Here is a 27,479-nt window from a genome sequence, read left to right as displayed (position 1 = left end):
GTTAGGTTTTAACCGTTTAAGCATAATTTACTACGGTTACTTTAGGAATACCAGACTGAGCAGTTCCGCCGGCTGTACGCCTGGGGCGAGTTGGTAAATGGGCGACTCGTTTGGTATTGTCTCAGAGGCAGGCTACTGTAATTTACTTACTTACTTTGCAGATTTTTATTATTAATAGAAAACCTCTTATTCAGCTATTAAAAAATAGCCGAACTGAGCTTTTGGATCTGGTATTTTAGAAAGAAATGTAAATACCTTCAAACTAATTATGTCTTTGTTACATTGAATCTTGGTACTTTAAGTACACTACATTTGACGCACATGACAGACGCTCAACTGACCTCACACAGCACCATGTGGTTCTCCTCTAAGTCAGTGCCTCCTCAGAATCTCCTGAGAGTATGACCTACAAACACACACACACACGCACGCACGCACACACACACACACACACACACACACACACGCACACACACAGGGAAGCTGTGAAAATCTGATTTCCCAAAAAGGATCAGTAATTCTCTATGAGGGTGGAAGCTGCGATCGATAAATCATTGCTAAGTAGATTGTAGGTAAAAGTTATTCCCTGTTGGTGTCTGTGCATTTAGGAATTCTTCTGTGGATGGATGTGGCTCACTTGTGACATGTTCAATCAACAAAAGGCATAGCCTACCACCACATCCTTTAGAATTCATCTGCAATATAGCCAGAAATGGGTATTATGACAGATACAAGAAGAGTGGACACTAAAGGCCTATTCATCATACAGTTTTAGGTGATAAGGTGACCACCTTGATGGTTGCCAATTCCTTATCCTGTTCGTTATGTAAAGCTGTCATCATAGAACACTAATTACAGATGTGACTACAACTCTCTGTTAGTAAAACAGAGAGTTGTTCCATATTGCATTTTGTAAATTGTAACATTTTGGAACAAATATACAATTTTAGACACTCTTCCTTATAGTGCCCATGCAGTCTTCCTGTTAGCAGAACATTTCATCTAATCTACATCTTTACACAATTCTCATGGTCGCCTGTCGCCATGGCGGTGATGAAGACCGCTGTCCACAACTCGCATCATTCATGGTCCAAGGAAATTGTCACTTTTGTTTCTCTGAAGCACTGAGAAACTGTTGCGCCTTTTCTTCGTCCTTTTTTTCTTCAAACTTGACTACGGTAGCGGTGGTCTCAAAACACTTTTGTTTCTCTGCATGTAATGTCAACAATAAACAAAGTCCTCTCTGTCCTACAAAGCCAAAGTCCAGTAGCAAAAAAACACTGAATGGGTTTTCAACTGGTCGGCCAAATGAGATATTGGCATCACGCATGTAATATTACACTACATTGTCCCCCAAACCAAACGACCTTTGGGATAGCCTACACACAAATAAGTCGAGCAGGTGTGCACGGTGTGCACGTGTGCCCCAAAACGTACATTGGCTTTGTAGGGCAGAACATGTAGTGTCTAGCTAGTTTAGCTTATGAATAGTTTATTTTTCGTCATTATTATTATCTAATACATAATACCTCACCTCATTATCATTCATCTTCGTCTTCATGGTCTCGTTTCAAGTGCCAGTTTGTGGCGCGCATGCCTTTCAGTCACGGAAAACTCCATTACCCACAACACCCCGCGCCGGTACTGTGTCATGTGATTTTGCCCATGACAGTGGAGATCATGGATATATCGTCAACAATGCGCACTTTAACTGTGGTATATAATAACTATATGTAGTTACAGACGCACCTAGAGATGCCTACGACTGCTTATTAAGATATCCACACACATACACTCAAATATACACTCAAATAAACAATACTAAACGATGGCGGAAGTGGAAGATCTGCAGGTAAGCAAAAATGATGTTATGATGCTAAGGTTAGCTGTATCTGTGCGTATTTACTACACATTCCAATCGGAATAATTATAATATTAGATGTATTAGAGTTCATAACAGCTTCTATTCACAATTTCGTTTAGGTACCCTCGCTGTCAATGTTGCCTTTCTAAGGAAAGCGGATGCTCTTGGTATTTTGTTTTGTGTAGCCTATGTTTACATGCCCCCTCACGTGACTATATGTACGTTATTTGTTAGCCCTGAAACATGACTGTCATGATGATTATCATGCGTCATGTACCATGGCTAGTTATTTGTATTCATTTTTCCATGCATCCTTTTCGTAGTGTCCAAGTGTATTCGTTTTAAAACAGCACAACAGCACTATAGTGTCATCTTTTTGTTTTCAACTCGAGTCTAAATCTTGGGCTAGGGTGCTCATATTTATATGTCCAGCTTTGAGGGTTTGTGTAAACGCAGACATTGTCCTATTAAACACAAACATTGAATGCCATTGACAATGAATGCCTTTGAATGACCAGTTCTGAGTGTTTGTCCTAACACAAACATTGAATGTCATTGACAAAGAATGGCCAGTTTTGAGTGTTTGTGCAAACACTAGCCCTGGTCCAGTGCGAGTGAGAGACTCGCTGTAAGCACTGGACCAGGGCTATGCAAACAAACATTGAATGTCATTGACAATGAATGGCCAGTTTTGAGTGTTTGTTTGTGCAAACACGAACATTGAAATCCATTGACAACGAATGGCCAGTTTTGAGTGTTTGTATAAACACAAACATTGCGTAAACTGTTTAATTTGTTTACGGTAAACACAATACCTCATTATCATTCATGATAATGAGGTATATGATAAAGGTGAGGACGCAAATTCGGTAAACACAAACATTGAAGATGAAGGTGAGGATGCAAATTCTCAGTGGCCGGAATGAAATGATTTATGATGATAATAGCGCCCCTCACTTTCACACGGGTGTAATTTCTCTACATATAAACAGCAATATACTTATACAGTATATAACACTATTGCTGCTTACTGTCTTCTTCATACAGAGCAGGAAATCCAGTGAAGAATTCACAGATGATTCTGAGGTAAGAAACGCCTCTGGTTTTCTCTTTGAAGAGTTTTCTTAACCGAAGCCCGCCAGAAACGAGGAACACGTAGGGTTAAATAAATTAGTACCCTAGCCCGCCAAACCCGAGATTTGAAGATGCGCGCGCGCGCGCATCCACTTTCATTCTAAGCCCTGTGTAAAGCGACTACATGAGAAACTGATGTTAAAGTCGCTGAGAGGCGATGGGATGGGCCAGGTTGTCAGACGCGCTCTGCTCCACAAAACAAAAGGAATTAACTGGATCCAAAACAATGCGTTTAAGGGGTTTATTAAAGTAATATGAATGACTCAAAAAGTGCTCAAACATAAATCCAAGTAATCACAGCGATCAACGTAAATAAAGCAAAATAAAGCGGTCAACAAAAAGTATGGCGTCCCACACACCCCCTCTCTCTCACTGTGTGTCAGCCAGGTGAACAGGCCACCTTCTTGAGTGAACCAGATCCGCCCCTATGCCCATCAATCAATCACATTAACACCAGTGACAGTCCATTCATTTCATTGACCAACATATTACCAGAATCCAATTCATGGCTCCTACACCCTGCATTCAAAGCTCTGTTTCTCAGAAAGGACATTGAGGGGGCCGTTTCTGCTGAATACAAGGGTTTTCAACGGGCTGTAGCAAGCGGGGTGACACTCGCTCGGTCATGACACCACACACAGCAGTTTGTAACATCCGGTTACGGATATTTGGCTCTTCAAAGTAAGTGTTACGCACGATAAAACCTTTGGCAATACGCTATCGAGGGATTCATTAATGCTGGCGGGAATTGGGTTAATTATCTTACAAGGAAAGATGGGCGAAAAGCTTATATTCAGAGGAACTTCCAAATATATAACTGAAATAAAAGCATCAGTTCTAAATCCCAAGAGTTTTGAGGGAGGGACTGTAGCTAAAATCTAAAATGACAGTTTTCCCGGTTTTAATCCATCCACTGTAGGGCACATTTCTTTCTACTGTTTCTGAGACTCTTGTTGAGAAATAGCGATTTTATTTTATTTTATTTATTTATTTATTTTGTAATAATGAAGTTATTCCCCAGAAGTACCAAGAAATTGCATCAGCATTATAGTGATGTAGAAATGCATCAACAGCAACATATTGTCCATGTCAGGGTTGTCAAGCATGGATGATTTTGAATTGGAGCAGAGCTTGCTTGCTCAAAAAGGGCTGTAATACATATCCAACCTCTATTGACAACTGGTTGATCCCACAAGGATCTCTTTGTCAGGTGTTGAGAGTTGTGTCAGGCACTCATGAATTACAGATAGCTTTCCTGGATCCATCAAGTATTATACGATTGAGCTCTAGTGTGTGTTACAGTACTCGTCCCGTGATTCTGGAAATCTCCTGTAGGCTAAATAAATTATAGCATCGCACGTTCGGCAAGGTAGTCGGAACAGAGACTTGTCTTCTTACGAGTCAATGTGTTGAATGGAATGTCAGAGTTAAGACTATTGGACAGTTGTACTTGTGTCAAGAAGAACTAATCAGTTGTGAGGAGGGGGGGGGGGTGTTCAGAGGGAACATCCCAGGCTAGTGTATAGAAATAACTACTCATACATTTGTGTTTGTGTAAGTGCAAAGAATCCTCAGTAGCCTACTGTATCATCCCAAATGCCCATGGGGAAACAAGCACTGAGGGATGACTTACATCAGTGTACAACAAACGGTGTAGGCACACTGGTGTGCTTTCAGACAAGTCCAGGACAGGTGTGCCTTGGAATTTACAGCTTACAACTACAGCTTATTATGTCGGCATAGCGAGTAGCGACTGCTGTAATGCAGCTTGTCTTGCGCTTTCTGCTGATTGTTGTCACTAGGTTGGCATTATTACTACTGAATAAAGGTAGTGTGGCTCAGTGTGTTTTGGGGCAAGCGTTCTTGTACCGGTATTCTTAGTTAGAAGTGTCTCGTTCAAGGACCCTTCAGGCTTCTACACATAGACGAGGACTGGGAAGCAAACTGGTTCCAGGTGGTCCCCAGCTAAATTATGTAAAGTTGGTAGACCTTGGTAACCAAATGGACCCTTATAGATCTTTAACTCTTGAGAGTGTAAAATGAAACCTAATTGACCCGTAAGGGTTGAATTATTGTTAAACATCTACATTACTTAATTTACAAGAAATTAGAGAATGTAAAATAATTGTTATTTTGATCAACATTTGCCTGTTCTGTTGTCTCTCCTACGGTATGGTACCACATCAATACAGTATGGAATTGTGGACAAAATCGTACCCAATGAAAACAAAACATTCTTTAATTTTAGATCTGCAAGGCTAAATCTCAACAAATGGTGGTCTTGTGGCTCAAATGCCAGACAAATAATCAGTGTTGATATGATAAATGTTGAAAACCACTGAATTAAGCTACCAAGCCAATGTTTAGAAGAAGGACTCGTCTTCCCTGGTTCCTGAAACTAAAGGAAACAAAGTTATTAAATGTTATTTAGTGTTATTTTTTAATCTTGGTTTAGAATCTAAACCAAGATTTAGATTTAATATAGTTTTTCTGTGCACAGGAATTATTGCTCAGTCTGCAGCCAACATCAAAATATCTACTGGTCAAAATCAGGCACAAGGCGGCAACTCTAAACAAAGCAAAGATAAACTTGCAGGAAATGGCAAAAGTTTTTAAATGGGTACGTAGCTAGCTTCTCTATGGGGATAAAGTTTGCCTTTTTATTGTTTCGGTACACCTCTGAAAGCCATGACAAATGTCCTCGCGTCGGAAATCTCACAACCTGAATACACAGGAAATAGCCTAGATATACCATTGTTGAATGAGGTAGGATTGTTTTTGAAAATAACATTTTCTTCACGCTATTGCCCCCCCCCCCCCCCACACACACACACACACACACCTTCCACCCAGTATAGCACATAATGGCAGACAATGTTTTGAGTTGATGCATCCTCTGGGCGGCCACAGACTGTACAGCATTGGTTATAAACTGAATTATGAGAAATATTCAGGCTGTGACCGGCTGCAAATGTGAGCTTGCAATACAGCAGCATAGTAGAAATGCCCTGTGAGTTTGGTACATATGAGAAGACCAAATTGATGTTTCTCTCACTGGGGATGGATAGTCTTATAGGATTAATCATTTATTGTCCATATTTCTGTCTGCATGATGTTTCCTGACATGTCGTCGTGCATGCAAAGACATCTAAATATGTGCATTTTGCTACAGAGTCACAAGTGATGCACAAATTAATGCACATTTGACAATCCAGCAGTGGTTCTCAACCTTTTCAGGTCGCAACCCCCCAAAATGATCATATTAGAACTGGGAAACCCCCCACCCTAACAAGCACTTGTAGGAGTTGGGGGGCCTGGGGCAGTGGGGGGTAACCCTAACCCAATGTAGGAGTTGAGGCATTCAATTTAGTTTGTATCAGTTCTACAGATAAATATTGTGGAAAATAGCTACAAGATCAGCTATTTTTGAAAATTTTGCCCCTCTCTTATGTTATTTGACAATTTGGCCGACCAGTGTTTGACTAGGTTTTACAGTATAGTGTGATGATTTGGTTCCATTTGTAAACTTGAAGGATTGAGAAGCAATGATCTTGGAATGTATATATTATAATCCAAGATTAGTATCGGAGCAACTCTAATGAAAATACTGATTGCATTGCTCCACCTACCTATAGGTGCTGATTTAATGTTTCTTCTGTTGTAAGGAGGAGGACAGCGAGGAGGAGCCAAAGTTGAAATACGAGAGGCTGTCCAATGGGGTGACGGAGATTCTTCAGAAGGATGCAGCCAGCTGCATGACTGTCCATGACAAGGTAAAGGTCATAGCACTACAACTCCCACAAGGACCTTCTGCCTCAAACACACACCCGCGTTTCACATTGTAGTTTATTTACATGTTTTTGAGCGATGTCCCATTCAGAGTCAGTTTGCATCCATCCCGTTGGTTCAGATTAGAAAGGCAGGTAATTTTTTTTCTCACCATCCCACTGCCTGCGTCCCCCTGGGATAAAAGTACTGTTCTCCATTTCCCCTAGCTGCCATCTTTTTTTCCTCTCCTGTCCTCTGCTTTTGAAGGGGGATTTGTTGTACCATGTACTGTTATACCATCTTAATCACCATCGGGCATGGCAGACACTTTCCCTCATGATTTATTTCTTTTGTATTTATTTGCATAGATATATATATATTTAGACCCTGCACTGGCCACTGCTGTTGGTTGGAGCATAATGGACCCTTCACTAAACCCCACCCCAAAAACGATTGTCCAATGCTAGCTTAGCAACCTTTCCCAACTTCCCGGATTGAAAGGTAAAACCTCTAATAGGGGTTCCTTATTAAATCTATTCTGTTATGTCATATCTGCCCTGTGCAATGTTCCAATGTTCAATGACAGAAATGCAATTCAATCGTTAATCACAATGATTGTGAGTGACAATTAATCGCTAAGCTAAATTTGATCATCCTGACAGCCATACACACACGAGAGACATCGCTGTACTGAAATTCATTCAAGTTTTATTCATTCTCGAAATTACACTTGCGTAATTAAACAGATTTTCAGTGTCGTCGAGTAATACAATATCATATAGAAAAACATCACAATACATCAGAAGATCAGGAAAAGAAAAAGGTATACGTGAAATGAAATGGGTTTACAAATAAAAAGCTAAGACAAATTTCAGAACGATCTAAAAACAGTTACATATCGTGGGGTTCTGTTGATCTGACTATCTGTCTATCTGCCTTGAATGTCTGTCTCTGCATGTGTTCCTTCTGCCAGCACCCTGTATGGTCACCCCCAGCCAACCCCATCCCACCCAACCCTACCCCAAACACCTGGGATAATTCTTGAACCCACCACCACCACACCAGCACAGCCCCACACATTGCCTTACGCCGCCTCATATTTTAAGTGCCTGAATCGGAATTTCATTTGAACAATTCCATTCTGATAAATCCCTTTTAAAAGTCGCTCCTTCTTGCAAGGTTGACCCCTTTATTTATTTATTTTTTCAGGTTATTTTATTTGGGGGAGATTGCAGCGGCTCTGTCTGACATGCTCAGCTGTGCCTGTAAATATAAGCATTTCATTATAGACTGCACTGAAGCATGCTGGCCTCGCCGCACATGCACATGCTGGCCCTGGAAGGGAGGGGGATTAGGGCTGGTGGGAGGACTGGGGGGAAGAACACACACTTAATCTAATGCCAAAAGCTTTGCCGTTTCTATAATTTTTTGTCCCAGTGGACTCCCTGCACGCACACACACACACACACAGTCACACACAGTCACACACACACACACACACACACACACACACACACACACACACACACACACACACACACACACACACACACACACAGTACACACAGTACACACACGCCTCTACTGAAGCACAAAACATGGAAACCAGTTGCTGCTCAGTAGAAATAATGGCCTTATGTTGCCGGCAGGGTAGGCCATTGGATTGCTGCTGCCAGCAGGGGAACAAGCCAGATGTACAGTGCATTTATTATGTTTAAGCATTTTAATTTGAGGAAAATACCATTTCACACTGTCTGCTTTAATAAATAGGGTTTTTCCACTCCCTGTAATTTCACAGTTTTTGCTTTCAAGCCCTCACTCTTTTCCACCTCCCACCAGCTACAAGGCACTTAAAAAAGAAGAATCTCATCCCCTGCCACAGTCTTCCACAGCACCAAGACTTCTCTTAAATCTTGGATTGTTTTTTCTGGCATGTCCAGCATTGTTATGCTTATAACTTTTTGTTCCTTCTTTTTTCAGTTTCTGGCCCTGGGCACTCATTTTGGAAAGGTCTTCCTACTGGACATCCAAGGAAACGTAACTCAGAAGTTTGAAATTGTAAGTACTAATATTATATCAAGAACCATTTTTAAAGGGACACTCCCAATGCCCAGGGGTATTTAGGACCATTAAATCAGGGCACCCAGCAATTTGCAGCTTCAGGGCTTATTTCAGGGTGGCACAGCACCATCTTGGAAGTAGCTAGATGTAGCCAAAACACCCCCAAGGGGATTGACAACAACGGGAGCTATGATTACTTCTAACGCGACAAGCGACGGGACCGCGATGGGCCGCCAAAAACATAATCTTTGGTTAGAATTGGAAGCATTGATTTAGAATCAAGAGTTATTCACAAGATTTAGAACACTTTCCTGGGGTCTTTATGTGTGAAATGTGGTTTTAGATATTTTAGATTTTCGCAGTGTCCATAATGTCCACAAGGAGGAGCAGTGCACCAAAGTATTACGAGAATTGTAGTCTAGGAATGTTCTACATTTTCTAAATGTTAACATATATTTCTTGGCAAAAAGGGTGAAGTATCCCTTTAAGATTGTTTTGCAAGCAGCATCTTTCGCAATATCGGTAGTCCCTATAGGCAGAAATTACATTGCACTTTATAGAGGCGATTCCAATTTGGGGTTCATTTGGACATTACACGTATGATATGCCGATTTGTTTTTCTGTGTATGTAAGAATTAGGCCCCACCCACTATTCCTTTTTCGGATCATGAGTTGAGTGAATGTTTGCATGCCTAATGTACTCAAACAAATAAACTCCATTTAGTTCCATTTTGTACACTTGAGTAGGGATGTGCCGATCGGATATCATATTACCGATGTCGATATGATCTCATTATATATTGAAAAATTATTAAAAAAAATTGTCCATTCTGAAAATTACATGTAACAGGGTATCTGCACTGAAGGTTTAGGCAAGTCAGAGTTAACTTAAATACCTTTATATTTAATATTGTGAGCTTGTAGATCTATTCAAGCTGTTACTTTCGGCTTGTTTATCTGTAAAGACAGACCGATTAATCGTACCGATTAACAACTAGAATCGGTCGATACCGATGTGTTTGCCGATTTAATCTCCCATCACTACTCTTGAGTTATGGGGGTCCTTGAAATAAAAAATGTTTGAGGAGAACCAATAAGGTATGTGAAAGGCCAATGAAAAAAGGGGAATATCCGCACAAACACAATTTGTGCCCAAGACGGTCCACAGACGTCCTAGGAATTACTGCATGTAGTGCCCAGGACGTCTTGGTAACCCATCTGCACCCATCAACTACAGAGACTATCAACTTGACTCCCTGAGTAGAGCGCGCCTTCACCTATAACGGTATGTGAAAGGCCGACGTACTGCTTTGGGAAAGATGTTATAATAACATGACTGTCTCTTCTCTGCAGAGTTCAGTGAAGATCAACCAGATCAGCCTAGATGAGAGTGGAGAGCATGTGGGCATCTGCTCCGAGGATGGAAAGGTGAGACTTAAGCTTTTTTTTTTTACAGTGGGGTGGGTGGGTGGGTGGGGGGGGGGGGCATTCAAACAAGTGGCTAAATATGTAATTGTCTTTCTTTTTTATAAAATGTCACGGTGTTTTCTTTATTATTATTTACTAGTACTACTAGACCCCAGGAAATTACATCTGGCCACAAAAGATCACGGGATCTATTGAATGTGAAGGGGGAGGTGACAAAGTCAGTTGTTACTACAGTGGCCTAAAACCACAGTAGTGAAAAAACAAAGTTGTCCTTTAGCGACATGGCCCTCACACCTACGCCCCCCCCCCCCCCCCCCCCCCCCCAAAAGAAATCTGTATACAGTAGTTACAGTACAACCCAATCTCCTACATTGGAATAGCTGATCCTATAAATGGCCAATATAGTACCGTAAAAATCAAACGTGGCGTGGTTGTGGATCTGCTACTTTTGATGCTTTTGTGAATTTGTGTAACTGACACTGTAGTACAAAAAAGTTTAAATGTGGACATAGGAGGTTTCTGTCCGACATCGATGATATATATTTAAAAAAAAACATCTCATGCCCATTTGTAGTGAAGGGGAAACGATTGCACTCTCATACACTAAGCTGTCAGTCAGCCATCAGCCATCATCAAGTCTATGGATACCCCCTCCAATGCTCTCCCACCTTGCTGTTATCTTGTCTCTGCTCATCATTACCACCATCCTTCGTGGATTTTTACAGTCAAGATATGCTCGCTGATATCACCCCCTCCCCTCTCTCCACCGGCACTCTAGCGGCAAAAAACAAGATCTTGTCGCAAGAGAAAGTGGAGCAGACAATTAAAATCGTTGCCACAGCAATTGTTTGTCCTCATCCAATTCAGCTGGCTGTTTAATCCTACGAAATCTAACATAATCCTTAATCGTCGATGCAGTTAAAAAAGAAGATCGCAGCAGAGCATGATATTATTTATCCTTTAAAAATAACATTTTCCCCCTTTGTGCGTGTGTGTGCGTGCGTGCACGCGCATGTGGGGGTCTCGCATACAAGAAAAGGTTGCAGTCACGCACTAGTTGGAACATTAGAGTTTGCCGTAGACCACTGAGGCAGCAGTTAAGACAAAGATTAGGGCCCTTGTTTCTAAACCCTGGGGGCTTCAAAGAATCAACCTGTCCACTAATTGGTGACCTGGTGGAGAAGTACAGGGAGCCAATCAAAGCCTTTTTCCACCACTGCAATTCCCCCTGTTGACCTCAAGACAGGTGCAGAGTCAGACACAGCAATTAAAGCAGAAATGTTGAGTATTCGTTTGCCCTTGCCATTGTGCCATTGTTTCTTCTTCTTTTTTTTGTCCAGGTGCAAGTGTTTGGGCTTTACACAAGAGAAGGTTTCCATGAGAACTTTGACTGTCCCATCAAAGTAAGTTAGTTTTTTCTCTTGTTTGTTTCTTAACCCATTAAGACCTGAGGCCGATTCTACAAATGCCATCTAAATCAGTAGTTCTCAAAGTTTTTCGTGCCAAGGACCCCCCAAATGACATCAATCCTGAAGGTGTGATTCCTGAAGAAGATCCCAGTGATCGAAATGTTGAATCAATAAACCAGTGGAGCTGAGTTTTCTACCAGTGTTGCGGACTCTATTTCTTCCTCTTGTACTGCATTTTGTCCAGCACCTGGGCTAGAGTGGAGGTGCATGCTCTATTACCTTTGTCAAATTCTAATTATTACATTACTAATTCAAATTGTGTTAGGGTTGACCCAAGTTCACCGTGGGTCTGTAGTTGGTCCCCTCCTTTTTCCCCCACTAGGCTAAATCTCTTGGCCGAAAATGGCCGATCTACAAGCACGGACTTTGTGAGCTAATAGATCAGCTATTTTTGCCAAATGTTTGCCTATTATGACATGCCCGGAATATGGACGCAACCGGGATGGCTGGAAGCGACGATGGAGGGCTCGTCTGAGGACGACATAGTCCTAGAGAGATGTTGATTCAAAAGTTACCATCCCAACTCTGATCACCATGCTTTTGTCTTCAGGTGGTGTCATTGCATCCTCAGTTCAGCAGATCGAACAACAAACAGTTTGTCACCGGAGGTAGCAAGGTAAGTTTGAAAGAGATTTGTCACTTTGAGCTAGGGTCTGGATCCAGAACCGGAGGAATTCGGGAGAAACCGGATCCCATATTGAGCAACCGGAATTGGTTCCATCACATTTGGAATCTAGTTAGTTAGGGTACCTCCTTTTTATATAGCTTGAAGTATATTATATTATTGATCTTCTACTGCTGCTTCTTACTTCTTCTGACTTTGACTGGCACACTTCTTAGTCTGACTGAATGGTGATTCTGTGCCACACTTTATAGACTGACTGTTTCCGTGACAACAGGCTCGTATCACGATATCTATATAATATCGATTGCCCAGCCACAATTACAATGCTTTTTACAATGATGAAACGGGATGAAATGGAACTCAAGCTGAACTCAAGTGCTGTTTGCTTCAACAGTATTTGAAAGGCAATGCTTAACAATCACAGCAGATATGTCATTATCAGGCTTGTATGTTGAAATTCTGAGCACATAATATCGTGACTCTTTTCAAGGTCATTTCTGCCATACATGTGCATTGTGTGTATACATTGTACAGTATATGAACACACAAATCAATATCTTCCCTTTTTGAAAGGTGTAATGATGCCAACATTTGTAGAAAACGACACATGCGCAGAATCAACATGAAAACAAAACACGTTTATTCTGCACAAGGTATATCGATGTGTCTACCGTAAAAACTGTGGTGAGGGAAAAGAACTGTAGTTGTGATGAAAACCACCCACTGTTAGTAGTGTTACTTTAACATTTTCTTTCAATTGGCACTGATTTCTGTTCTCTTTTGGAGAGCAGTTGAAGGCCTCCACAAGGTGCCTGTGATGGAAATCAATAAGCCCGCAACAGGAGCCACATCCTGTCAAAGGCAATTGAATTCTGTCTCTGCTGTTCCATTGTCATATCGTGTCCCATGTGGAGAAAAATGTTAAGCACACAAAGCCTAATTCATGCTTCAGCGCGCAGCTTTTATTTTTTGCTTGCTGAAAATAACTGATTTTCCGAGCTAACAACGCAACGCCCTCCTTCCACCACTTTGGTAATAGCAGCCGGTCACTACACATACTTAGGTGTGTGTGTGTGTGTGTGTGTGTGTGTGTGTGTGTGTGTGTGTGTGTGTGTGTGTGTGTGTGAGAGAGTGCGCACACACTAAGATCAATAAATCATTATCATTAGGGCTAAAACATTCTAAACTGGAAGTACATTAATAAACACAGTTGCTTGTACATAAGTACAGTGCTTGAGTAAATGTACATAGTTACTTTTCACCACTTCTGGTATATCACATTCAAATACATGATAGATTAATGCTCAAATCCCTTCTTATGATATTTGCAATCATGTGCTGTTGAGTGTGTTTAGTACAATAAATGTATTGTAAATTAGAAGCTGTGATCATTATTAGTTATTACTACTAGATATAAATAATGTAAGAAATGAATAGTGCACTGATTAAAAAATATATGAAGTTTCTTAATGTCGTTTTGCATAATTTCATACTTGGATTGAATTAATTTTGAATTTGAAAATGTTAAAAACGGCATCATTACTTCTTTGATTACTATGAATGAACTTACTGTGAAGTAAAATATACTATTTAGATGTATATTTCTGTTTTATCTACTGTAGACTTATTTTGTAGAGATTCACGATTAAGAAACTCATCCATTCACTACTACAGTGAGCACATACTCATACTCCTATGCTGTCCTCCACTGCCCTCTAGAGGTTAGACTGCACAACTGCATCCCCCAGGATCAGACATTTTGCTGTTATTGAGAGGCATTTAGAAAAGGCAGTTTCTGTGCTACAGTGTTATTAGGATTAGGACAAGGCACTACACTACAATGATTCAGTTCCAGTGCTGTTGCTCAGTTAATAATGACTATAATGACAGAGCAAAAAAATATCCCCTCGTGGGGACATATTGGGGACTTTAAGATTTAATGAAATGATAAACAAATACAAAAATAAACTAATTCTCCCGAATTCCTCCTCAAGCTCCTCCTGTATGAAAGGAACTGGCTGAACCGCTGGAAGACGTCTGTTCTGCATGAGGGTGAGGGCGTCATCACCAACGTCCAGTGGAGAACCAACCTCATTGCCTGGGCCAACAATGTGGTAAGACCTATAATGTTTGTTAACAAACACACCCCCATAAAGTCTAGCAAGGTGCTTGTCTGTCTTTTGACCAATACTCTGTGGAACATTTGCCACGTTAGGTGTTCAGGTTTCTTACTTATTAGTCAGAAACTATTGAAATCGCTATGTAACATTCCACTTTTACCCTGGATTTGAACCCAGTTTCCTGCGCAAGTGCTGATCGCAAGCCTGCCTGCTTGCTCAGGGGATAAATGTAATCTTGACCATCAAGTCAAAATCCGTGTCAGATCCCGTATCTAGGTGAGACATGACGTTTGACACATGTAAATGTCTCAATAAAGAGCAGGGAGACTAACTACAACCATCTCAAGTTATATTAACATACCGGTACATTTAGTGAGGCTTTAATCAGAGAAAGGTGTGTGTGACTGCCTCCTAATCATTTACGTCATTACAGATGTGCAGGAGAGGTAAAGTCATCCGGCCTGGGTATGTTTCACACGATCCTAATGTCATGTTCATGGTGTGTTTTGCCAGGGGGTTAAAATCTATGACATCAGCACCAAACAACGGATCACCAATGTGTTGCGGGATAACATTGGCCTGAGACCTGACATGTACCCGTGCAGCCTGTGTTGGAAAGACAACGCCACGCTCATCGTTGGCTGGGGCACTTCCATTAAGGTTAGCCTTGGATAGTTATTTTAATTAACCGGTAATTATGAAAAATGTGTGATATGTTGGATATATTCTTTCCGTTCTTTCCCTTCCTCAGATATGTGCAGTAAAAGAACGAAATCCAACTGAAATGCGAGACCTACCCAGTCGCTATGTGGAAATAGGTGGGTATTGGAATGAATACGCCACTAATCAAAATGATTATTACTTTGTTTGTCAAGTATTGTGTTTTTATTGACAAATTCCATGTGGCGTTACAAATGAGGTTACTTTCTGTATTGCTTTATTGTGATGCCATGCTGAAATAAAACATTTGGATTTCATAGAAGCCAGCATGACTTCTATGGAAGCATGTTGTGTAGTAGGGATATTTCCGGTTATTATTTTAAGTCTCATAAAATCGGGGATATTTCATATAAAAGCAAAGGTTAAAGCCTCAATCTGTGATTTCTTCACCTGGTTGGCAGTATGTAGCAGGAACAACGAAAACGTCATAATTGTACACGCTGTATTGTGCTAATTGTTTCACGTTGTTCACAAATCACACATTAGGACCTGGTCATACAAACATTTTTCAGTCGTGAGATTTTGTTTCACTCTAATATCCACATGTACTGTAGTGTTCTGAGTGACTCACTTCTCTCACAAACAGTGTCTGCATTCGAGACGGAGTTCTCCATCAGTGGCCTGGCACCCTTGGCAGATCAGCTGGTCACCCTGTACTTTGTGAAGGAAAACTCTGAACACATGGTAATAACGGTTTGCTTACACAATCCTACTGTTTGTGTACAGTGTGTTGCCAGTGGTGTTTACATATTTAGGTCAACCAAATGTCCTCACGAGGATAGCAAGATTAGGTAAATCCTTCAAAGTGGGGGATTTTTTGCTGACTGAAATGTGCCGTTTCAGGATTGAATTTGTGTAACAATTATATCTTCTCTGTCGGGTAGAAACCTCATATGTCTAAAATTGTTACGTTTCAGGATTCTAATATTTTGGTGCAACCACTTCCTTAAGTGACTGTGTGTGGGTGGGTGGGTGGGTGGCTGGATGCGTCTGAGCACGAAAACAGCATGGTTGTTTTTCACCACCTGTGCGCAACCTAACACACACACAAACACACATGCACATATTAACAGTATATATAGTGATTTCGGGTGTGCCAGTACAGTACAGTGACAGTACAGTACAGTGAAAGGTACAGTAGAGGGACCCCCACACGGTAACTGTCATTTCTCAACCGTTTCGGACGTGGGCCGGCACCCTGGGTGCGTTCCTGTGGGTCTGTAACTTTTGTTTGTATGTGACTAGGATGAAGAGTTCCGAGCCCGGCCTCGTCTCGACATCATCCAGCCTCTGCCAGAGGGATGTGAGGAGATCTCATCAGATGCACTGACAGTCCGCAATTTCCAAGACAACGAGTGCAGGGACTACCGACTAGGTGAGACAATTACAGACGATCTTAATCCAGAGCGATTTACAGTAAACAAGGTAAACACGAGGTAATCGCTTACTGTAAGTCGATGCCACATCAAATGCATTGGCATACTAATCTAGGATCATAGGTAAACCAAGAACCAAGAATCAGTCTAAAAAATATTTAAAAAAATATTATCTGAACATTGATATAGGATGCCAGGTCTACAAATTAATCTGTCATTTGTCTACTGTACATAACATGCTATCTAAATTACATACCTTTTAAATTGCATTACCTTTGCATGAGCCTGCAAGGTGGTCAAGGTTAGGGCAAGTGCTAATAAGGGCTAAGGGTCTGAAGAAGTGAGTCTTCAGATTATGGTGGAAGATTGGGAGTGAGTCTGCAGTTCAAACTGCAATGAGGTTTGTTCCACAGTTTGGGAGCCTAGGACGTGTGGGGTGTTTTCCCAGATGTTGTAGGGAAGATTCTAACAGCTTCCCTGTGTTGCCTGATCTGAGCGAGCCTGAGGAGTTGTAGGGTTGGATCAGGCTTTGGAGATATAGGAGTGCCATACCTTTGGTTGCATTGTAGCAACATCAGTGTTTTTTACTCAGTAACACAATTTAGTCGTTAATCGCAATTACGCTATTTGTTTGACAATTAATTGTAAAATACCGTGATCATGAGTCTTCATGACAGGCTTAGGTGGGACTATTATGTAAACAACCCTGAGGGAAATGTCATGCCACTCTCCATTGTGTGCTCTGATTTCATTACACTTTGATTAAATGCAATTGTCGTTAAGATCCAAAATGGAAGCACGGACATCTCAAAAAACGTTGACGGGTGCTGAACAAAAAATATATACATACAGAAAGAAGGTAGGATGTCCGCACACCGTTCTTAAGCTCCCAGTAGTATTTTATTAGGATTCAATGTTTCGACCCTATCGAAAGTAGGCCTGACGCAATAGGGTCGTAGACTCGAAATGTTAAATCCTAAAAGAAATACTACTGGGAGGCGGGAACCCCTATTGGTATCTTACCCCCTCAGGCCGGGCACCCATATTTGGGTTCTGTACAGTATGTACAGTATTCAAAAATGTAATTTTTTTGATGCTGCTATATAAATATTTTAAGTTTTTCAGAAACCTTAGGTCAGGATTTAGAGGCGTTTTTAGAATCGGCCTTAGGCCTAAATGGGTTAAGAACGGTGTGCGGATATCCTACCTTCTTTCTAAATGCAATTGTCACCTTCCAATTAGCCAATCAATTCTGCTGCATCAACAGAGCATTCCGAGGGTGAGTCCCTCTTCTACATCATCAGTCCCAAAGACATTGTAGTGGCTAAGGAGCGAGACCAAGATGACCACATTGACTGGCTGCTCGAAAAGAAGAAATATGAGGTTGGTATTGTTGTGTTGTACGTACAGTATGGTGTGGTCGGGTTGCATGAATGACTCAGTCTGTGGCCCTGCTTTGGAGACATCTGATTTCATTATAAGGGATTGAATTGTTTATTTGTGTGTGTGTGTGTGTGTGTGTGTGTGTGTGTGTGTGTGTGTGTGTGTGTGTGTGTGTGTGTGTGTGTGTGTGTGTGTGTGTGTGTGTGTGTGTGTGTGTGTGTGTGTGTGTGTGTGTGTGTGTGTGTGTGTGTGTGTGTGTGTGTGTGTGTGTGTGTGTGTGTGTGTGTGTGTGTGTGTGTGTGTGTGTGTGTGTGTGTGTGTGTGTGTGTGTGTGTGTGTGTGTGTGTGGAAGTTGAATGTGCGCGTGCAGGCATTTCACTTTTGGGTTGAAACTTTACATAATCAGCCGTATCTTGACTTGCTTGGCCTTTTGACAGGAGGCACTGATGGCTGCAGAGATCAGCTTTAAAAACATTAAACGACACGAAGTCCAGAAGATCGGGATCGCTTACATTAACCACTTAGTGGAGAAAGGAGACTATGATACTGCTGCAAGGTAAAAAAAAATATATATAATTATAATAACAATAAATCAATCAATTGTATTTGGTTCATCAACATAGCATAACAACACAATAATGCAATAATAACTGACAAAAAGTCAGTATAAACTATCATTAAGTCGGCCCATAAGTAGATTCAAGAGTTTTTTATTTCACCCATTATTTTTTCCAATGATTACACTGCACTGATTACAGTAAACATAGCGTTTCTTTTACCAAAACAGATGACAAGATAATGGACAACGACATTTCAAAATTTCAAAGAGTGCAAATACAGACAGATCTTAGAGTATTCCTCGCAAGCTGTTTAAAGCTATCCAGTTTTAAAACTGACCACAGTTCCACAGGGGCACAGTAATGAAAGGCAGTCTTACCCAGCTCAGAATTAACAGTGGGAATGTTTAAAACCAAGTAATCTTGTGAACAGAAAATGAGATCAAAGGTATAGTGGTGGAAGAATGATTTCAAACTTTCTTCTGATGCATCATTTTAAACTACCGTCGTCTTTCCAATGTAAACACTTGAGGCTAGTATACATTAAATTGTAAAGATGGTACAGATTATGGTACTTCATCATAGTGTGTAAACTGTCCAAAACATTCTTATGTCTCCCATTCAGGAAGTGTCAGAAGGTTCTAGGCAAGAACATGGAACTATGGGAGAATGAAGTATACAGGTTCAAGACTATTGGTCAATTAAAGGTGCGTATTGCATTGCAGGTCAGGTCTGCTTTGGTTCGGCTTTGTCAATTAAATTGATACATATTCTGATTAAGAAATGGTGATGCAAATTTGTCCTCTGATTTTTTTTCTTTACATTTGAAGGTATGCCTTTAATACTGATTCTGTTCACGTTACAGTTAGAGCTGTACCAATACCATTTTTCCCTTTCCTGATACCAATTCCGATACCTACTAATATTGGTTGATACTGAGTACTGATCCGATACCCGTGTGTAATTTAAAAAAGATCTACTACAGCGGTTCTAAAAGTAGGGTCCAGGGGGTGTTAGCGGGTTCCATTAGGGATGCTCTGATCCGTTTTTTGGGACCGATCCCGATCGGAAAATATGATACATTTCAAACGCAGTAAAGAGAAAATAAGAAATCTGTGAAGGAAAAAAAGATTAAAACGAATTACTATGGTAGTCCTGATCACAGGACTGGACGACTGGTTGTTTTTTAACCACTGTTTCGATTGTCCTTTAAAAGCTGTGAAAGTGGGGATCTCCCTCATAAAGCAGTTGTGCGACAAACCGAAGCATTCAAAATGTTACTGTAAATAAAATGTCTTCATGTGATGAATTAAGTGATATTCCGATATTGATACTAGTATCGGAACAACTCTAGAGCATTCTGCCTCTCTGTCCTAATCTAGGCCATTAGTCAGTACCTGCCCAGAGGAGACCTGCGCCTCAGACCTGCCATCTATGAGATGATCCTGCATGAATTTCTCAAGACTGATTATGAGGTACAGTACACACGGTCCCCGATAATCCTGACGGATGACTGACTACTTCAGTATTAAGACGTTGGTTGATCAAATGTTTGATCAATGTCAAGTAATAATCTGCTCCTATTTTCTGTGCTCCTCTACTAAAGGGTTTTGCCATGTTGGTCCGGGAATGGCCCGGAGAGCTCTACAACAACCTGGCCATCGTTCAGTCTGTCACAGACCACCTCAAGAAAGACCCCACTAACAGCACCTTGCTCACCACATTGGCAGAATTGTGAGTTGATGCTGGAGTACTGTAGAGCCAACGTGCATTATCATGTGAATATTGAATGCTACAGACCCATTGAAACTGGGAAAGCATCACTGTCATTTTAGATTTTACCATTGGCTACTGCTAGATATAGCAGATATACAAGCTCACTGCGAGCTTGTACATCTGCTATTTTTTTATGTTTTTGAAAAATCTTGAAAGTGTGCAAACTAGAACTACTGATTTAGAAGGCCACTTCGGTGGTATTTGATTGAAGTGGCATTTATAGCTGAGCACCCACTGCCTAAACTAAGGACAGCAACCAGAGGAAGCGCACCTGCCTTTCTTTCTTAACTGATTTAGAAGGCATTTGTACAATCGGCCTCAGGTCTTAATGGGTTAAGTAAACTGGGAGCGCTGCAGTAGCTCACCTGGTAGAGAGTACTATATCAAGGCTAATATGGCTAATCCTTGGCACGGCTGGCCTGGTTTCAAATCCAACCAGAGGCCTTCTGCTGCATGCCACCCCCCCCCTCCCTCTCTCACTCCCTCTCCCTCTCATGTATACAGCTTGGTGCTGTATACATGGCTTTAAAGTGGCCTACAATGATGGCTTACTTAAAGTCCCTAGATGGCATAGTGCCAGTCACCTGTTACTGTTTGTAACGTGTGGAATCCATACATGTGAGTGAGGCTGTCGTATTAGTCTTAAGGCACTCTATGTATGGATTCATGTCTCGCCTGGATGAGTCTCGGAACAGTATTATTGAGGATATAGTCATTCCTGGGAAGCGCTGTCTCCGGTACTTTTCCAGGCTGCGTAGACACTGGAGAGTCAGCCTCTATTTATGTTTTTTATGGTTTTTAGCGGTTTAACGTTCTTATTTTGTCTGTTTTTATGTGCTCTCCTGAGTGTCTGGAATAAAGTTTGAATTGAATGAACCTAGTTGATGTCGGATGCTCATGCCATTCCCAGGTACACATACGACCAGCGTTATGACAGAGCCTTAGAAATCTACCTGAGACTGAGGCATAAAGATGTCTACCAGCTCATCCACAAACACAACCTCTTCTCTTCAATAGAGGACAAGATTGTTCTCCTCATGGACTTTGACAAGGAGGTGATGGTCATATCAAAGGAGCAGTTCACCCAAAACATTACTTATTTTCTATGAAATTAAAGACCCAATGAAGTCTTGGATTCATGGATATTTACTTTACTTACTTTTTTGGTCGCATTCCTGAGTGTTCCGGCGAGAACATGCTAACTACGCCAAGCATCAAATTATTGGTTTTAGGAATGTGACAAAAACAATAAAATCTCCATGAATTCAAGGCTACATGGGGTGTGTAATTGATAGCAAATAAGTAATTTTTTGGGGTGAAATACTCCTTTAAATTTGTTTTTCCATTACCTTTCATTATCACTGTAGACTTCCAAGTTGCTTTTTACTGTATGTTAAGAGCCTGATAATTAAAATGCTGGTGTTGTACTCCTTGTCATCATGTGATGTGATAGCATTAAAAATACATGTTTTATATAACACATCTTACACATGTATAAAACATCACGTCTAGGGATTGATGTTAACAGCATGTGTGAACTGAAAAATATATTGTCTCTCCTTTTATGTTTTCAGAAAGCTGTTGACATGCTCCTGGATAATGAAGACAAAATCTCGGTACGTTTGCTTGCCTGCAGCCCTCGATCTCTAGCTATCGATGCCACAACAATTCAATGTCCGCTAAAAATCCCATTTCTCCTCTGTTACGGCGATGCAGACGGACCGAGTGGTGGAAGAATTGGCAGACCGGCCTGAGCTTCTGCATGTGGTGAGTTGATGCGCTGTATATTCATGCATAAGAGAGCTCGACTTCTACAATTACAATTTAGGCGTTTAGCAGACGCTCTTAATCAAGAGCGATTTACAGTAAGCGAGAACAACACAAGGTAATAACATCAAATGCATAGAAATAGTCATCTAGGCTCATAAGTAGACTAAGAACCTAACATCCGTCTAACAGTAGAATATCTGTACAATTAAAGTAAATGTTATAGGATGCTATGTCTACATAATATGCTATCTAAATTACATATTTTAGCCTTTGCATTCGCCTGCAAAGTCGTCAAGGCTTCTGGTGTCTAGGCCAGCGTTTGTCAAAGTAGGTTGCTGGGACACAGGTTCAGGTGTGCCGCAGAATACTTTGATAATTTTAGAAATGTATAAAACCAATAAATATACTTTATAAAAAAAAATAGTATCCAAAAGAAATGTATCAGTTTAAGCAGTTAGACCCTCAATAAAATTGGGGCAGCGGTGGCCTAAAGGTTAGAGGAGCGCACATGTTGCCAGAAAGTTCCCGGTTCGATTCCCCAGACTGGCAGGAAGAATCATGGTGGGGAAGTGAATGGTCATCACCCAACACAGCTGAAGTGCCCTTGAGCAAGGCACTGAACCACCAACTGCTCCAGTGGAGCTGCTCAGTGACCAACAGTATAAGACTGGTTGTACTGGTCAGCTCCCAGGTTTCTATGTCTGTCTGTGCGTTTCTATGTGCAGGGCGTTGCTGAAAATGAGCACTCGTTATCTCAGCTATACCTTGGGTAAAAAAATAACGTATCAACGATTAATCGTTGTGTAAAAATGTATACTCGCGACAGCCCTACTGGGGTCGACACCTGTGTGATCCCTGTGTGAACCGATCATATCCCTCTCTACAGTACCTCCATAAACTGATCCCTGTGTGAACCGATCATATCCCTCTCTACAGTACCTCCATAAACTCTTCAAGCGCGACCATCACAAAGGGCAGAAGTACCACGAGAGGCAGATTGGCCTGTACGCAGAGTACGATCGACCTAACCTTCTACCATTCCTGAGAGATAGTACCCACTGCCCACTCGAGAAGGTGAGACAACATAGCATTTGACTGCTAACGGTCACAACCCACCATATAAGCTTTTTAAGCGCATGCTAAGATTATGCAAGGGGCTTGCATTCATTCAGTAGCCGGGTCTAACATTCTACTGGTTGTCTTTGTCTTTTTTTCTCTCAGGCTCTTGAGATTTGTCAGCAGAGGAACTTTGTGGAGGAGACCGTCTTCCTGCTCAGTAAGTGAGCTTATTAACTTTGATTGATTGAATACTTTATTAGTCAGAAATGTAATACAGAAGGAGGTTCAGTAAGACTAAGACATTAAGGCTACACTAAAGTTCATCAACATAGCATAACAACACAATAATGCATATCATCAACAAATATAAAACGATTTATGTACAAAGGTCGGCAGTGAATATCACCTCCTTTCTATGGGAAAATGTTGTTTACCTCCCCCGGAAGGTGTTTTCTTTTCAGGCCCGTTTTGAAAGAAACCAGTGATTCACATATTGTAATGGATGGTGTCAGGGCATTCCACATTTTGGTGGCAGAGCAGTAGAATGAGAATGTGTCCTCTAGTATTGTACTTGTAATATGTTTCCTTTCTACAACTGTTTGGAAGAAATTAATTAATTTTAATTAATTTTACCGTACCTCTCCCAGGCAGGATGGGAAACTGCAGGCGAGCTCTGCAGATGATCATGGAGGAGCTAGAAGACGTGGACAAAGCCATAGAGTTCGCCAAGGAGCAGGATGATGCCGAGCTCTGGGAGGATCTCATATCCTACTCTATTGACAAGCCACGTATGTCACAGTCATCTATTGACAGAAGCAACACTCACTCACTCACTCACTCACTCACTCACTCTCACACACACACACACACACACACACACACACACACACACACACACACAGAGAGAGAGACACGTTCATGTAATGTATTTCTTTCTTGCCTCCGTAGCATTCATTACCGGCCTCCTCAACAACATCGGGACACACGTGGATCCCATCTTGCTCATCCATCGCATCAAAGAGGGCATGGAGATCCCAAACCTCCGAGATTCACTTGTCAAGATCCTTCAGGACTACAATCTACAGGTCGGAAGACGATCTGTAATGCAAACATATGTGTCTTTGATTCGATAAATAAGTACTCGTGGCAAAACCCCAGATTTTTGCCACGTCTCGGCTATTTTCTTGTAACAAACAAAAATATAAATATTTTTTTTGGGTGACATAACTGACATTATTGTTTTACTAATTTAATGTAAGGAAATTAGATCACTGGATTGGCCTAAATTGCTGACCATGACAGGCATTTATTCCAACTGACTATGTTTTGTTTCCTTGTATCTTAAGATTCTGCTGAGAGAAGGATGTAAGAAGATTTTAGTGGCTGACTCTCTCTCCCTGCTCCAGAAGATGCATAGAACACAAATGAGAGGAGTCAGGGTAGACGGTAGGTGTATTGTTATTATTTATTGTCCCTGCCAGGCCGTGTGTCCATGTGTTTGTCTGTGAGCAGCTAATCTCCGGCACCGTTGGACCAATCGCCGTGGAACTTTGTACGCACACTCTTGTGAGTCCAAGGACGAAGCTCTCCCCCAGATGTTTATGTTATAGCACCACCAAGAGGCCAATATTTATTTATTATCTGCAGACTAATCCAATGCATCTGTCATGCCATAAATATTATGACCGTCCTAGACTTTCCACAAATATTTCAGAAAGAGTGCGTTTGTCATGGTTTTAACTGAAGCACAGCATAGTATAATAATTGAAAAATAACAGACTTTTTGCTACTACTACTACTTACAGATTTCTTTACTCACACAAATGGTACACATTATCTCTGGGACATTATAGGGACTGAGAGACTAGTTGAAACTGAATCAGATCAGCTAACATAGGGAAGCTGTCAGAGCCTTCCCTAAAATATCCGGGAAACGCTGCACATGTCCCTGACTTTTCTGCCTTCTGGCTCCCAAACTGTGGAATGATCTCCCCATTACAGTTAGAACTGCAGACTCAGGCCTGGGCCGTGGCTCAGCGATCCAGGCACGTTGGCCGGTAGCCCGAGTCTGGCAGTGTGCCGCGGGTTCGACTCCCGATCCCGACGGCCTTTACTGCATGTCACTCCCCCATCTCTCTCCCCCATTTCCTGTCAGCCTACTGTCTGTCCCTCTATAAAGAAAATATAAAATAAAGGCGAAAGCCGCAAAAAAAAGAAACTGCAGATTTTCCACCGTAATCTATTGTAAACATTCAATTGTAAATTGAATGTGTAACGCTATTTTTCTTTGCGTTTCAGAGGAGAACATATGTGAATCGTGTCACGCTACAATATTGCCATCAGGTGGGTCGTCTGAATTATTTTCCAGTTATTCTGTACTGTACACTGCGCTGTCTTTGTTATCCATTAATTTGCCTCATGCATTCATGCTTTTTACTCTTGTGTTTTAGACATGGCTAAACCCTTTAGTGTGATGGTATTTCACTGCAGACACATGTTTCACAAAGACTGTTTACCATCTTCAGCAGTAAGTACCTGTGTTATACAGTAATTGCTTTGTCCCTAATAGCTTTCTAACTCTACCCATCCTTAGCTGTGACATTCACGATGCACCTTTGTTCTCGTTTGTTGGTTTTATTTTATAATATATTTTTGCAGTCTCTCCTACTACAGTCGCTACTAATCCAGAGAACTCCAAAGCATTGGTTATCAAAATGTGTTAATATAGCGTCACAATTTTTTTAACCACTTTAATCATATTTTATACTTTGGCTATTCAAAAATAGCACATATACAAGCTCATAGTGCGTCACTTTGTGCCATGCTATGAGCTTGAAAGATCTTCTCTTCTGGGCGTCCCTGGCACAAAACCTTTTCAGAACCTTTTCAGCCAAATATATATACATTTTGGGGTCCGAGGACCACTGCTCTAGAGCAAGGTTTCCCAAACTGTGGGTCGGGACTAACCTTGCTTCACCGGATTTTAAATAAATAATTAGTGTGTGACTGCGCACGTCTGTAGGAACCGATAATTGGAACCGAAATTGAATTATTGGAATGGGTACCCGGTAACCATGCATGCACCTGCTTGGTCCCAAGGTCCGGGACCCACCACTAGTCTGGACCTGATTATCTTAATGTGCAACATTGTTTTCTCACTCAATAGTAAACCAACATACAGTATACGTGTATACAGGGTATCTGCACATTTCTAAAGTGATATTTTAATGACTTTTAAGAAAATGTAAATACCAAATTGGCCAAATTGTGAAACATTATGTAAGAAAGAGGCAAACATTTTGGATAAAGCTCACAACAAGCTTGTAGATCTGCTGTTTTCACAATATTTATATAATATCTAAATGTAATGCCTACAATTCCAAGTGCTTGTCAGAGTGGGGGAGTTCAATTATGATTATTTTGGTGGTCCCGACTCCCCAGTTCAAAATATGATTATTTTGGGCGGTTCCCAGTTCAAATATGATTATTTTGGGGGTCACAGCCTGAACGGTTTGGGAACCAGTGCTCTAAAGGTAAAATTGTGTTGTGAGATTGTTGTCACAGCCTCAGTGTGTTTGCCCTCTCAGATTCCTGGCGTGCAGTTCTGTAACATCTGCAGTGCAAAGAAGAGGAGAGGGCCTGGAAGTGGCATCCTAGAGATGAAAAATAACTAACGCACCTCATTGTCATTGTCGCTTTAACTGATAAACTTTTACCTGAATTATATCACGTTCCCTACGTCTGTGTACAGCTGCAAAATGCATAACATGTATGTATATTGTAACGGTGTTTACCAATATCTGTTCCGCACAATGAAATGTATGCCTTTTCTGATTGCCAGTAGTTTAGCTTGGTGATTAGAATTTAATCACATTTAATGTCTGCAGGTCGAAAAATAAAATGCTGTCAAATAAAACCCGTTTTTATCTCAGCTTTGTTTGTTTTTTTATATTATCTGCAGACCGAAATCCAATGCATCATGCCATAAATATCATGCCTGTGACTTTCCAGAAATATTAAAGAGAGTGTTTATCAAGGTTTTAACTGAAGCACAGCATAGTATAGTATAATAACTGAAAAATAATTGTAGGCTACTCATCGTTTAATAACGGATAAATATTGCTGTGTTTGTGAATACAATTAATGCCATGTCTGATGAAGGTATGAGGGACAGCAAAGTTTTGTAAGTGAAGACTGTGCCCCTTTCAATCTCCCCCTTTTCTTCTATCCAAGTTCACAACTCCTATGCACTACCGACTGTCCCTCTCTGTAGATGTGCAAGAATAAGATGTATTTCTATATATATATATATCTATAGATCTATAGATATAGGTGTGTGTATGTGAGAGAGAGAGAGTGTGATCATTCC

At 41.1% G+C, this 27,479-nt stretch overlaps 1 protein-coding gene across 1 annotated transcript; it reads left to right on the top strand.

Moving 5' to 3' along the window:
* The first annotated feature begins 1,659 nt into the window (after positions 1-1,659).
* On the top strand, positions 1,660-27,041 carry vps41 (VPS41 subunit of HOPS complex). Its single transcript, XM_080793177.1, has 28 exons — positions 1,660-1,852; positions 2,912-2,950; positions 6,664-6,771; positions 8,747-8,824; positions 10,181-10,255; positions 11,596-11,658; positions 12,275-12,340; positions 14,344-14,463; positions 14,983-15,129; positions 15,221-15,287; positions 15,776-15,873; positions 16,435-16,564; positions 17,833-17,948; positions 18,386-18,504; positions 19,131-19,212; positions 19,888-19,980; positions 20,112-20,239; positions 21,192-21,336; positions 21,856-21,897; positions 21,998-22,048; positions 22,988-23,125; positions 23,273-23,327; positions 23,758-23,898; positions 24,059-24,195; positions 24,457-24,556; positions 25,409-25,453; positions 25,561-25,637; positions 26,698-27,041. The coding sequence occupies exons 1-28, from the start codon at positions 1,829-1,831 to the stop codon at positions 26,782-26,784; spliced, it is 2,571 nt and encodes an 856-aa protein (XP_080649303.1). The 5' UTR covers positions 1,660-1,828; the 3' UTR covers positions 26,785-27,041.
* Positions 27,042-27,479: the final 438 nt, after the last annotated feature.

Source organism: Protomyctophum bolini, assembly GCF_963924005.1.
Source record: "Protomyctophum bolini genome assembly, chromosome: 21".
In the NCBI taxonomy this organism is placed as follows: Eukaryota; Metazoa; Chordata; class Actinopteri; order Myctophiformes; family Myctophidae; genus Protomyctophum; species Protomyctophum bolini.
Note: the sequence above shows the minus strand (reverse complement) of the source record. Positions and strands in the feature narration are given on the sequence as shown.